Genomic DNA, 13,501 nt, shown 5'->3' on the forward strand with positions numbered 1-13,501 from the left:
TTAAACTTTATTCTAGAAATAATTAGCATGTTAACATTTTTAAATACACATTTATGACACTTCTAATGTGTTCATTATTAACTATTGTTTGTTCTTAATTTTCTAATGTGTTCATGTGTATAGCATGTTGTAAGTGTGCTTACCTTTACATTGGAATAAACTAATATGTTGATAATATTTTGAACACAACTGACATGTTTAGGCTTTTAATGTTTTAACATGTATTCATACACCACTTAGAAAATTAACCTTGGTTACAAGTGGATAAAAACATGGTTATTGTAAGTCCATACAAAGGAACTCACAAAATCACCATGATTTTTGGTATTATGTTTTAACCATGATATTTGGTATTGCATTCAATCAATGTACCAAAAACTATGGTTACTATGCTTTTACTATGATAAAATCATTGGTAATTTGCAAAAGAGATTAGCATAGTTTAGATTATGAAGCTAGCATTTTTTGGTATTTTGCTATCCTAAATTAGCATGCTAATTGCATAAAAGCATTACTAGCCTATAGCAACCCATAGCATGTCCTATGGTAGTTAGACAGACATAAAGATATTTTTCTAGGAGATTTTTTTTAGAAATACAGCCTCAGACTAAGAATAAAAAGAAAACAAAAGTATCTATGTTGTCTTTCGCGACTCAACAATGAATACCATTGTAAACAATATAATACGATAGAACAGACTGAAATAGAATTGGGTTTTTTAAGAAGTTTTTTTCAGTAGTTATTTTTAAATCTGTGTTACACACAGGTTACTCATTTACATTAAATACAACATCAGTCAGACTTCGTGCAAAATGTAAACAAAAAAAATACTAAAACTAGCGTAACGTCTTATATGGGACGTGTGTAATTGCTCGAGATAATATGATCAAAGTCTTTTATAACTCTGCACCACATCTGTGGTTGGAGTCTTGTAACATTGCAATATTGGCTTTCCTGTCCTCTGTTTTTCCCGTGGTTGCTGTCCTCATTTTGGAAACTGCATCTGATTTGACATTCTATTGAACGTGTGCAACTGATCTTATCACTCACTACTACATATATAAGACCCTGCAAAACCTCACCACACATCTCTGTGTATCTGAAACAAGCTCCATAATGTCTCTGGTCTCCATCACTCTCATCAGCATCGTTTTTCTAAGCCTGTTTCCTCACACTCCAAAAGCATGTAAGTTTCTAATTTTTTTATATTTTTTTGCGATTACGGTTACCTTTCTGTTTATATTTGAACATATAATGTAATAGAAGCAACATACCTAGTTTTGATGGATCTATGAGTATATGACTGTAAAAAAGATGTTTCGTTTGATGTCAGATGGGCCGATGAACTATGCCTGCTGTGTGAAATACACTCGGACTCCTTTGCCCTTCGGTGTGATCGCAGGCTTCATTGAGCAGAGCTCCCTCGAGGTGTGCCGTATAGATGCCATCATGTGAGTCACCATTATCTGACCGCAAGAAAGAATCAAGGTTCACCCACTCACCCACACTTATACCAAAATAGGCACATTTAACCATGCATTTAAATATGAGGGTGAACAGCGGATGCAAAAAAAGTCCCCGCGGTATTAACACCCGAGTACACTGTAAAGTCTATGATGCTATTAAAAAATTGATTACATAATTTAATATAAAATAAAACAACTATTATTTAAAGATGTAAGAAAATGTGTGGCATTAAAGTTGTAAAAATATGCATTATTTGTAGATTATTAAAAAAAAAAAAAAGGACAAATTAGTTAGAGGGTTTCAGTTAAAAATGTTATGACAAATAGTCAAGACAACAAATATGTGTGTGTTGCTTTAACTTACTTTATTAAGTTAATCAGGTTTATATATTTATTTTTAAAAAAGTTAACTCAATAGTTTTTGTCAGTTTGATTATTGTAAGTTGTGATGACTGAAAAAAGTTAATTTGTATTAATAAAAAAATGGCAAAAAAAATTTTTCTAGTGTATCATTCTGAAATCATGTGAAGAGCATTATTTTCATGCAGATAGAAGCTGAGCTAACTACTGACATTAAAATAAAAAGGGAAAAATACAGAAAAAGTCAAATGAATGTTCATGTTTCAATTTTCAAAGTGTTGATGAAATAATTTGCATAGAAATCTAAAAAAGAATGATTAAAGCAATTTAACATAACATATAAATATAAAATGTTTTAAATTGGGTAGTGAACATAAGACACTTTTTCAAAAACATAAAATAAATCAATCAGAGCTCTCCTATACTTTTAAATTGAAGTGTATTATGTAATATTACATATACATACAAAATATTATTAATGCTTGTTCCAGCTCACTTTAAATAAGTAGCTTAAAGAGACAATCCTTAATTTCATTAAAAGTAAATTAAAGAGACAATTCTTAATTTTCTTTGTGAGGACTTAATTATGTTAAAACCACCTCAAAACTGTTGTAAAACTACTTGTAAAAACTTTTAATTTAACGTTTTGTGTTTGGAAAACATGAAGAAATTGCATGAAACTGAGCATTTTTACAGTGATTTTTAAATTTTACAAAAATTTAAAACAGATTCTTTGCTTGTTGTTGTGAACTGTGAAATATTTGATCATTCTTTGACGTGCTTCTAATTCAAAAGGCAATTATCTAAAAACCCTGTGTAACATTGTACTGCATGTGTAATTACTTTGATAAATGTAATTCATCCTTAATACACATTTTTATTTAGTGTTACTTTTTAAATATACTTTCGAATACTAGTGTGTGTCAAGCAATATATATTATTCAAATTCAGTTAAACTTACAATTGGTTTCAGACTTTCAACTTCACTTTAAGAGGCAGTTGACCTAAAAAAACAAAAACAAACAAAAAAACCCACTTTTAGCCACTTTTAGAAGAAAATATAAAACAAACTACTGTCTCCAAAAACATTTATTTTCATCTTTCTCCTCAGTTTTATCACCCAGAAAAATAAGAAGATATGTGCGAGCATTGAGGATCAGTGGGTGAGAACTGCACTCGCACGTCTGAGGTAAGCAGCCAAAGTGTGTGACATTTTAAAAACAAATGACCTAAAATATGTGGCAAATGTACCATAGAAACATTGTAGTTAACATTTATCATCACTGGCTGGTGAATAGTGTGACCAACTGGAACATTTATTGATTTTCTGTTTATGACAGCCTGACCTGAATTTATACTTTTTTTTGTATAGGTCTAAAATTGCTAAACTGGAGAACAAAGCATCTTTGCGCCTCACCACTGCTGGACTGAATAGTGTGATTCAAACAAATACCACCAACAGCCCATGAAGCTTTTACAGATGAATGTGGCTTTAAACAAAGCATTTAACTGACTGAATTAATCACTGATGATGTTTATCATGCATTAAATTTATCCTGACTAATCATTTTTAACAATAAATCTCAACTTTGTTTTTTCACAGAACTATTTTATTGCCCTCTTTTTTTCTAATATATTTAGTTCAAGAAGCTGTACAGATTTGTCTTAAAAATTAAAATACAATAAAAACAAAACAAATCTTTGTTCTCTTCTTAAAAGTCAAAACCCAGTTGGGAGACTAAACAAAACAAAGGATTAAAAGAACTGCAGTTGAGCTTTATAACTGAAATGATCAGTCTGAAATTTAGAATACTTTATAGACCATCTGGGTACTCATGTGACATTGTAATAAATCATCAATTAAGACCATAATCTCATCTCTGTCTTCATCAACTCCTGGAGGCCTAGGTACGGGTGTTTCAATGCCTATTTTATCCATTATCTAAAAAAGAAAGGAGATATAAAGATAAATATAAAACATTTAAAACATATTTTTTTACACCTGATCTGTGCTTAGTAGTTTATAATGGGACAACATTAGGGGTGTGATGATACACCAAGCGCAGTGTTGCCAACTTAGCGACTTTGTCACTAGATTTAGCGAAAATTTTTCAAAAAAGCGACTAGCGACAAATCTAGCGACTTTTTTGTGTGTTACTGAAGATTTTTATAGATTGTCATTTGTAAATACTATTCTCAATGAGCTCAATGATGCCGCTGGCCCCTCCCCCTCCTCAGAGCACTGACAGGCAGCCCAGTCCTTCTACAGCAGTCTCTCCCACCTGCAGCCTGAGAGCAGATCAACCCTCTGCGTACTGACGGCAAATGATTTAGCACCGGCAGTGTGAAGGTATTTCCCTTGGACAGTCAAACCGATCTGCTTCTCCTTTATTTTAACAACTTAATTTTACCGTTTATTCTTTTCTTGTTTACAATCACAGATATTTTAGTGACAATTTCAGAACTTGTCTGATTTTATTACATCTGAGAGATTACTGCAAATTCACTACACATCTATAATGATATACTGTATTCATACAGCAATAAATTTAGTTACATTGACATGCTTACATAAAGCGTACTGCAAATATAAATACCCCTTTATTGACCATATAGGCTGTAAACAAACAAATGGTAGAACGTGATGACGTCAGTAATACGCGAATTAACGTATGATGTAATCTAGTGACTTTTAGTGATTTTTGGGCAAAGTTTAGCGCCTTTTCGTTGAACAGTTGACAACAGTGACCAAGTGGCAACATCCCACTCTCCATCATGAAGCTAAATACTGAAGTAACTGGAACTGCAGTTCATTAAAATTCCGCCAGGCCTGGCTGCAAATTAGAGCACATTTCTAATGACCCCAATGTTAAATTAGCCAACTTAGCAGCAGAAAAATAGGTGTTTACAGCCTGGTACAAACAATGATTTTGGTGTATATAACTAATATAACACTTCATGACAACTGTGAGGGGGTTGAATTTTTTTTATTTTTAGTTCTCATAATTAAGGGCGTGGCCACTTGAGTGACAGCTAGGTCTTGCCAGCGGATTAGCTGTTAAACTCAACAACATATTGCCTTTTGAAATTATTTCTTACAATTATCAGATAATATGGCATGCTGTGTGCACTAATTTGTGCTCACAAACCATTCACGTGGGCGCCATTGCCCAGGTGAGAGAAATTCTTTCATACTTATATACCATATCTATACATGTATTTGTTTTAAGATAATTGATCATTTATAATTTTCTTTACAACTTGAATGCACTCCACAATCTGACAGATTTATTAGCTGTAGGCAGTGTTGGGGTAATCCATAATGCAAGTTACGTAGTAATATTACTCTTCTAAGTCAAAAGTAAAGTAACGCATTACTTTTAAAAATTAAGTAATAATGTTTGATTTACTTTTTTAAAATGGTAACGCGAGATACTTTTTGGTTTAATTAATTAGCTTTAAAAAACAAATTGCTGAATTAAAATTAAAGTAGTCAAAATGAATCACGCAGTCAGTGAGAGAACGTAATGTATTATTTTGAATGCATCAAATAAAAAAGCGATTCTAGACTAAATAGACAGTGATTTTACTTAAGACAAATAGTACAAAAGTAGCAAATATGTTGCTTTAAACTTTAAATAATCTGCATATATGGCATGTATACAGTAGCTCTGGGGTCAATAAGTTCTCAGATAACACTATCCTAAAATATTATTTTTGATGGGTTTTTAAATGTAGGTGTAGGTTATACAATGCGTTATTAATTGCAGAACTCCTTTATTAAAAAAAGAAAGAAAAAAAAAACAAGTTCTGAAAGAGATCAAGCAACTATTTACTTTTTAGGAGTAACTTAATATTGTAATGCATTATACTTTCAAAAGTGACTTTCCCTAAAACTGGCTGTAGGCTATAGAACAGTCATCTGAAACGTTGTCATACAGTGTTATGCCTGGACATAAATAGCCTTGCATTTACTAACACAGACTATATTAGTATTTTGATGTAATTATCGCTTTCCTCCTGTAGAAAAATGTCATAAGAACAATGCTTAGTAGCTTACAGAGTTTTTAAAAGACTAAACACTTTATTGATATTGTATACAACCAAGCACATGTGGTCAGAACACAAGCGAATAGCAGGTAATGAAGTATTAAGCGTTTCTCCCAAAGAAAACCCTATCTAAGCATAATGCTTGCAGGCACTGTAGCTCGGCTCATGCTCAACCTCTTTGCCCTTTTTTAGTTACCCCCGGTCAGAGCACGAACAAAATGACGACGGTTGGCCACTCCCACTTGTAGCTTCATTTGTGCTCTTTAGAAACCTATGGGTGACATAACAGATACTAAGTCCATATTTTTTTACAGTCTACGTGATACACCACTGGCAAGGCTATAGACTGTGAGCAAATGGTCCCATTTTATGACATTTTTTTCTGCTTGGTGCGACTCATTTTTTTTATATTTAATATATAAATAAATGATTCATTCTATCATCCTCTCAGATAAACCCTCAAAGAGCATGGGGAATTTTATGGCATATGTATTCCGATATGATGTTTACATGTGCCAGTACTTTCAGTCGGAACGCACCTGGGGTGTTTGTGTTTTATTCATGAGTATTATTATTTCTTATGTGCAATATTTTTACGGTTTCAAGAATGTAATCTAGGTAGGCATTTACATGCTACTGGAATATATGAGGACAAGACAGGTTTTTTGAGCACTTTAGTGATACTGCGTAATCATCTCAATATTATCACTGAAAAGCAGGCCTGTGGGTTGTATTGCTGGAATTTAGTAAATGAGAACTAAACTTTTGTGTGATTTTCCTCCATTCCACAAGTTTGTATGGACTGGTGGAGGTATGGTGTGCCAATTTGTAGTTCTATTCTTATAAGTATTGTTAAGACAATCGTTTTTAAAATATGTCTCCTTATTTTTAGAAACTGACTTCTGCATGTGTACCAGTGCAGAAAGTCTAGTATTATTTATGTTTAATATGTATTCAAAATCTAAATCTTGTTGCTTACACTTTAACACACATATTAGAAGTGAAGAAGTGAAGCCTATTTGTCAATGAGACTCTCTCTGCAGAAATTTAATTGCTACATAGACTGACTTAGCATTTATACTGAAAGTCACGTTAGAATAAAGGATGTCAAAACTATTTAAAATCCTGCGTTTTCAAATAGTCTACCATTCTTACATGCAGATTAATGCTGACAGCACTACACAAGTGAATGGCGACATCTAGTGGAGCTACTGAGCTGATGTAAACTAGCAAAGTGAAGCCATGATTTTAATCAATTGAATTAAACACATAAACACATAAAACTAAAATGGCAAATCAGAACTAAATAATGCTAAAACTTTGTATTTTGTTTTATATTTTGTTTTGAGTCTTCTTGGTCACCTTATCAATCCTGTCTCATTTGTCTACTACTCAGAATTTTAGTTTCAGAACTCAAACTATGGAATGATTTTATTTTATTCTTGGTCAATCTAATATCATTACACCCCTAGACGACATAAGTATTGTTGTAATCATAACCTGAAGATATTCCTTGAAGTTGAGTGCGTAGAAGTGATGGGTGTCTACACTGCTAAACATCTCTCTGCGCTGCTCAGGAGAAGACTCATCAGAAATGGAGTCAAGCAGCTCATTGCTGTGCCATAAGATCAAGGTAGAGAAATAGCAATAGGAAAAATAAAAAAGAGAGAATAGTCACATCAATGGCTAAAATTAAGAGCGTAAGACGTGCACAAGCTGGTTGGACAGTAACTTTTTTTCCCCTGAGAACAGTAGTTTATCTATGGCCTGGGTTAAATGACCTAAATCAAAACCCTAATTAATTGACACTTTACCATAATTAAAATTATTTAACGATTATTTTATTTTGTATGTTTAGAATTTAATGCAACCTACAGCTGAAATAGTCAACGTTGTAAATATGTGCTTTAGCCTACATTTTTGTGAAACTGCAAAAACATTTTTAAACATAATGTTTAAGCAGTTTTTAGGCAAAAAGAATTAAACCAATAACTTTTCTTCATTTTCACATTAATGATATTAACAAGGACATACTATTGACAAATAAAGGATTGTTTTTGTGCAGTTCTTTTCACAACTAGGCATGGGCCGGTATAAGATTCTGACGGATAAAAAAATAAAATAATTTTTACTCATACCTTAGGAACGGTATAGCAGAAAATTTTGGCGGTTTTAAAACCCTGACTTTTCCACACCACAGTATACCTTGAAAACGGTTATCTTCCCATGCCTATTCACAACAACAAATAAATACCGCAAAAAAACTTAACAGTGTCTATGATTTGTAATCAAATAAGTTTGCTTCACTTAGTATGGTGTCCTACTGATGCTGATGCAGAGTGCTCAGGTTCTGAGAGCTTCCGGAGAAGCAGTTCCACAAGATAGATAAAGGCAATGTAAAATCAAAGTGAAACTATGTGGTTTCAGAGCACTTTTCTCTTATGCTTGCTTTTGAAAACACTATTGGTTGGTTGTCGGGAAGGGTTTGGGTCACTCAGTAAGTAATCGAGGTGATCGACTTCTTGTGGACGGTTTAAGGTCAATAGGTGCTTTTGAGGTCAGTATGTTCCATAATATGAACGTTAATCATAAGCTTGTCAAGCAGTTTTGAAGAATTTGATGTTTTTCCATTCCAACAGATGCCGAGAGGCATTTCAAAGATGGTCGCCGAGTGAAATGACTTGACTTAAAAGGATTTTGACTGAACCAAGACAGCAATGCTTGCCCTGCCTTCAAGCTCTTCTGATTGACTCACTGCTTTAGAACTGAATGCGAATGTACTGGTTAATATCAGCTGTCAGTCACTCAGTCAATGCTTCTTCCTACAGATGACAGGAAGCTACAACCACAAAAATATAAAGAGCTGAAGATTTTGTTTTAGAAATCCCCTAAAGTTATAAATAATGGCACATCTGATTAGTAATCATGTGGTGAATGTTAATACACCATTTACACTTTTCGAATAGTGCATGAAAGACTTCTATTGGGTTAAAATCCGCTATGAACATGCCTATAGCATTAACCTCAAAGCCTGCAGGAAGGAGATAAAACCAATATTGCAGCTCATGAAAAGACCGTTATTGGTATTAAGATAACATATGCAATTTAAATAATAAGTTACATGTAGGGCCAAACAGAATCTGCTGGCATTTTTTGCTATTTCTGCAGAGAATTTAGAGAAAAAAAATCTGGATTTATGCGGAATGATTTTAGGAAAATAACTAAACATTTAATATGTGAAATAAAAAATTATAGCTTTTTAACTTTTATTTAATGTTTGCAATGCAAATACAATTAGACAGAATTGCAAGTCCTTAAATTACGTTAATAATGTATTGGTAATAAATCATATGAAAATTTTAATATTACTATTATTATATCACATTAATATTAGTGAAATTAACTTAAAAACTGAGTAAATATGAATTCACACACATTTATACAAGTAAATACATAGACTCAATGATGGGTTAAAAATCTGCGGAAGTCTGTGGATTTTTGTGCGTGTGTGGGCCTAGTTATTTGTCAATAGCATCTGTGCAATATCAGACACAACTAAAACGTTATTATCATTTTATTCATATCCAGCAGTGTGTGCAGGGCCGGTGGGCGCAGGCATTTATTTTTTGTTTGATTGTTAGTTTTGATTAGTGTTGTTTTCAAATGCAATATATATGTTCTCTGGCTCTGAAAAGTTAGGAGCACCAGTGCTACCAAGCAAAAAGGTTCATTTCAGCCCTGTACATACATACAGTTGAAGTCAGAATTATTAGCCCCCCTTTGATATATTTATTTTTTTTACTTTTTAAAATATTTCCCAAATTATGTTTAAATTTTAATGTCAAAATTTTAAGGTCAAAATTATTAGCCCCTTTAAGCTATATTGTTTTCGACAGTCTACAGAACAAACCATCGTTATAAAATAACTTGCCTAATTACCGTAACCTGCCTAGTTAACCTAATTAACCTACTGTATTTAAGCATTTAAATGTCACTTTAAGCTGTATCGAAGTGTCTTGAAAAATGTCTAGCAAAATATTATTTACTGTCATTATGGCGAAGATAAAATAAATCAGTTATTAGAAATGAGTTAATAAAACTATTATGTTTAGAAATCTGTTAAAAAAATCTTCTCTCCGTTAAACAGAAATTGGAAAAAAAATTAACAGGGGGGCTAAAAATTCAGGGGGGTTAATAATTCTGACTTCAACTGTACATACATAAATAATCTGTGTCTGAGTTCACCAGTGTTCAATGCATGTGTACACTTACAAGTTACAGAAGTGGAGAAGAAAGCCATAACGTTTGGCCACAATCTCATACCGATATCTAAGGTTCAAGATGTCTTCAGAAGACCACTTGGGGTATTTTTTCATCAATTTTTCAACCACTGAACTCCAGTTACGTCTGTATGCTGAAAAACATTTTTTTTTTTTTTGAGAGAAAGAGACAAAAAAATGTTATCAACACCTGATGATTATGCCAGTGCCTATTATGAACGCTGGTAATGAATATTCTAGATATTCAGTGAATAAAAACAAGCTATGTTTGTGCATTATTTTCAAAACGATAGAAGAGTTGCTTTTAGGAAGCTGTAGACAAACTTCCAGGCCTACAGTAACGTTACATGTTTCAGAAAATGTGACATACCATTCAAGAGGTTCAATTCCTGTCTGGAACGCAAATTCTGCCGACGCATGGTTTTACAAATGTTTTCATTGAATTCTTGGAATATCTCATCATCTGTAACACAACGATAAACAACTTCAACATCACATAAACCGTCAACATTAACGTAAATATCGTGTCATACTCCCTAGGCTGACCCAGCTAACTTAAAGTTAAGTGTAAACCAAATAACGTTATATTAACAAACTAATGTCAAACTAATGTCAAATATATTTTATTTTACTTTTGATTTACAAATTGGAAAAATAACATATTGCTAAACAAATGGGAAAAACTGAAAAATTATTAAATAAACAAAGTAAATGTTTACAACAGTTAAATATTACAAGTGTTACAAACACTCCACACCTCTGAACTTGTATCAACGGTTAATGTTAATCGAATAACGCAGTCACTAACCGTCTCTTTGCACCCAAGTCGGAAGCTCATATATTTCAGGCTTTTGCTTCACTGGAATCGAAAGAAATGACCCCATTTTCCACTGTTCGTGGATAATTTGTCAAAATCCTGCGTTGGTCGTTCGATTAGACAAATTCACAGCGAATGAAGCGGTAAAGTAATGTGCCTCCCGAAACCGCTTCAAGTTCAAACAAGCTTACTGAGCGCTGCTCGTGCATGTAACCACGTGACCAGATTGACGGCTTTTCTGATGAAATATATTGCTATTTATATAAAAATAAAAACTAAATCGTAGCAGCAAACTGCCTCCTTGCTTCAGAAAAGATTGCTAAAACATAACTAATAATAATAAATCTATATATCAATAGCCTACTTGAGCTTATTTATTATTCAAAATAGAATAATCAGAGACATAACAGTAGCATGTCGCCCTCCTAACTTACAGAGACTTGTTTCCTTCAATTTATTACCATTTTAGGCACATAGGCTACACAACCAAAGCATAAATAGTGAATTCACAATTTACAGGTGAACTTGCTGTTACTGTCGATTACATAAATTAAAACGTATTTCAAACAGCATTTGCATATGTAGCCTACCTTACACAAAGGTCATTCTTAAAGGGATAGTTCACCCAAAAATAAAAATGTACTCTTTCACCCTTAAGTGACTCCAATCCTTTATGACGGGGTGCCCAAACTTTTTCTTATGAAGGGCCAAAAACCAAACTTGATTTAGGCTAGTGGGCCGAAGGTATATATCGGAGGGGTAATTTACCATGGGTAATTTCCTAATTTATTTAATAATGTTTAAAAATGACTAGTAAAAAACAAAACAATCTCATTTATAACATAATTACATTGGTTTTTGCCTTGCTGATCTCTTCTGCATAGTCCACTATCTGTTGAGTGACAGATTTTTAATTAATTTGCTTTTTTGTATCTCAGCAATAAAACAAACAAAAAAGGTTACGCCAAATTAAAAATGACAATCTCTGTGTTAAAGGCATTTGCCCCATTCCTCTCCTACCCACTCTCATCTCAAATGGGATGGTGGGCCAAATCAAAGGTTACAATGGGCCAACTGTGGCCAATAGGCCCTACTTTGGGCATCTTTTTATGAGTTTCTTTATTCTGCTGAACACTAAAGATGTTTTAAGAAAGCTGAAAACCTGTAACCATTGCTTTCCATTGTAAGAAAAATTAGAAATGAAGTAAAGTACACCAGACAATCATGTGTACTTAAAAAAGTGTACTTTATTTTATCACTTAAAAAATGTTAATACAATGTCCTTGACTTCACTTTCAATACTGTTGTTTATGTCACTGAAGCAATTTAACAATTGCTGGTAAAGTCCTTAGTGATTCCATGTTAACATGATGACAGCACAGTTGGAGAATGTGTTCATGCTGCATGTGTCTATTTCATTTTTTGAAATGACTACACAAGCCAATCAAATTGAGGAAGCTGCAAATCAATTAGGACTTAATTTCATAATGGTGGTGATATGGTGGCTTTTTTTAGTGTTTCAATGTCAGAAATGACTTATTTAGAACAGGGGTGCCCAAACTTCAAGTGTCAAACCCAAATATCATTGAGAGCCGTGGGTCGAGGGGAAATATACCAAACTATATTAAATCAAAGTTGCCATGGGTAATTACCTAATTTATTTCATAATATTTCAAAATAAATAGAAAACATTAAGTCATATTATCTAATGCAGTATAACTTTTTAAATGATAACTTTAAACATAAACACAAACAATCACATTTATAACACAATGGAGTTCAATGCTGAACACGCTAGTCGAGCAGAATGTGCCTTAACTTGATTAGCTCACCAAAGTCTCTGCATTGTTTATGTCTCTGCATTATGTTTTTATTGGTCTTTGTTGTTATGTATTAATGTAATTTTGTTTTGTGTTCAATGGACCCCAGGAAGGACAGCCACCTTGGTAGTGGCTAATGGGGATCCTGATAAATAAATAATAATTAAAAATGTCTGGTGACTGTACATTTAGACAAAATCCGCCATTTAATTGAAACATATAATTTCAGTTAACTTTTAACAATAAAACAACAAAACATCACCATTATTCTTCCTTTCTTCCCGGATGGGATGGCGGGCCAAATCAAAGGTTACCATAGGCCAACTTTGGCCCTCAAGCCCTAGTTTGGGCATCTCTGATTTATAAGGTTCAGTTCTAAGGTGTCTAATGTGAATTAGAAGAAAGGTTTACTGATTTTAAAATACTTTAGTGTTTCTTCTTTATTTAAGCACAATTTGTCTTTCATTCACGTTGTCCCAACAAAATCACTAAAGTTAACTTAACAAATTTAAGTGGATTGAACTTAAAAATTGTGTTGTTTAGCTCATTTTAAATGTTTTAAACAACATCAAATTATTATTATTTTTGATTGTTGGCTAAATGTACAATCAGGAATCAGATAAATATTGATAAATAAATACATTGGTTTTCACACATTTTTTACACAATGATGGAGGACATAGAAAGACATGGACACAGCTGTGTAAA

At 33.0% G+C, this 13,501-nt stretch overlaps 2 protein-coding genes across 2 annotated transcripts; one reads left to right on the forward strand and one right to left on the reverse strand.

Moving 5' to 3' along the window:
• The first annotated feature begins 1,045 nt into the window (after positions 1 to 1,045).
• On the forward strand, positions 1,046 to 3,431 carry ccl20l (C-C motif chemokine 20-like). The gene is made up of 4 exons (XM_056467617.1): positions 1,046 to 1,186; positions 1,334 to 1,451; positions 2,938 to 3,015; positions 3,199 to 3,431. Exons 1-4 carry the CDS (start codon positions 1,117 to 1,119, stop codon positions 3,293 to 3,295), a joined length of 363 nt encoding a protein of 120 aa, XP_056323592.1. The 5' UTR covers positions 1,046 to 1,116; the 3' UTR covers positions 3,296 to 3,431.
• A 199-nt stretch (positions 3,432 to 3,630) lies between these two features.
• si:ch211-122l24.6 (uncharacterized protein LOC557261 homolog) lies at positions 3,631 to 11,093 on the reverse strand. Its single transcript, XM_056467605.1, has 5 exons — positions 10,965 to 11,093; positions 10,527 to 10,619; positions 10,149 to 10,290; positions 7,377 to 7,491; positions 3,631 to 3,768 (listed from the first exon to the last, which is right to left on the reverse strand). The coding sequence occupies exons 1-5, from the start codon at positions 11,038 to 11,040 to the stop codon at positions 3,631 to 3,633; spliced, it is 564 nt and encodes a 187-aa protein (XP_056323580.1). The 5' UTR covers positions 11,041 to 11,093.
• Between the last annotated feature and the right edge of the window lie 2,408 nt (positions 11,094 to 13,501).

The sequence above is a fragment of the Danio aesculapii genome, chromosome 2 (genome assembly GCF_903798145.1).
Source record: "Danio aesculapii chromosome 2, fDanAes4.1, whole genome shotgun sequence".
Lineage (NCBI taxonomy): Eukaryota > Metazoa > Chordata > Actinopteri > Cypriniformes > Danionidae > Danio > Danio aesculapii.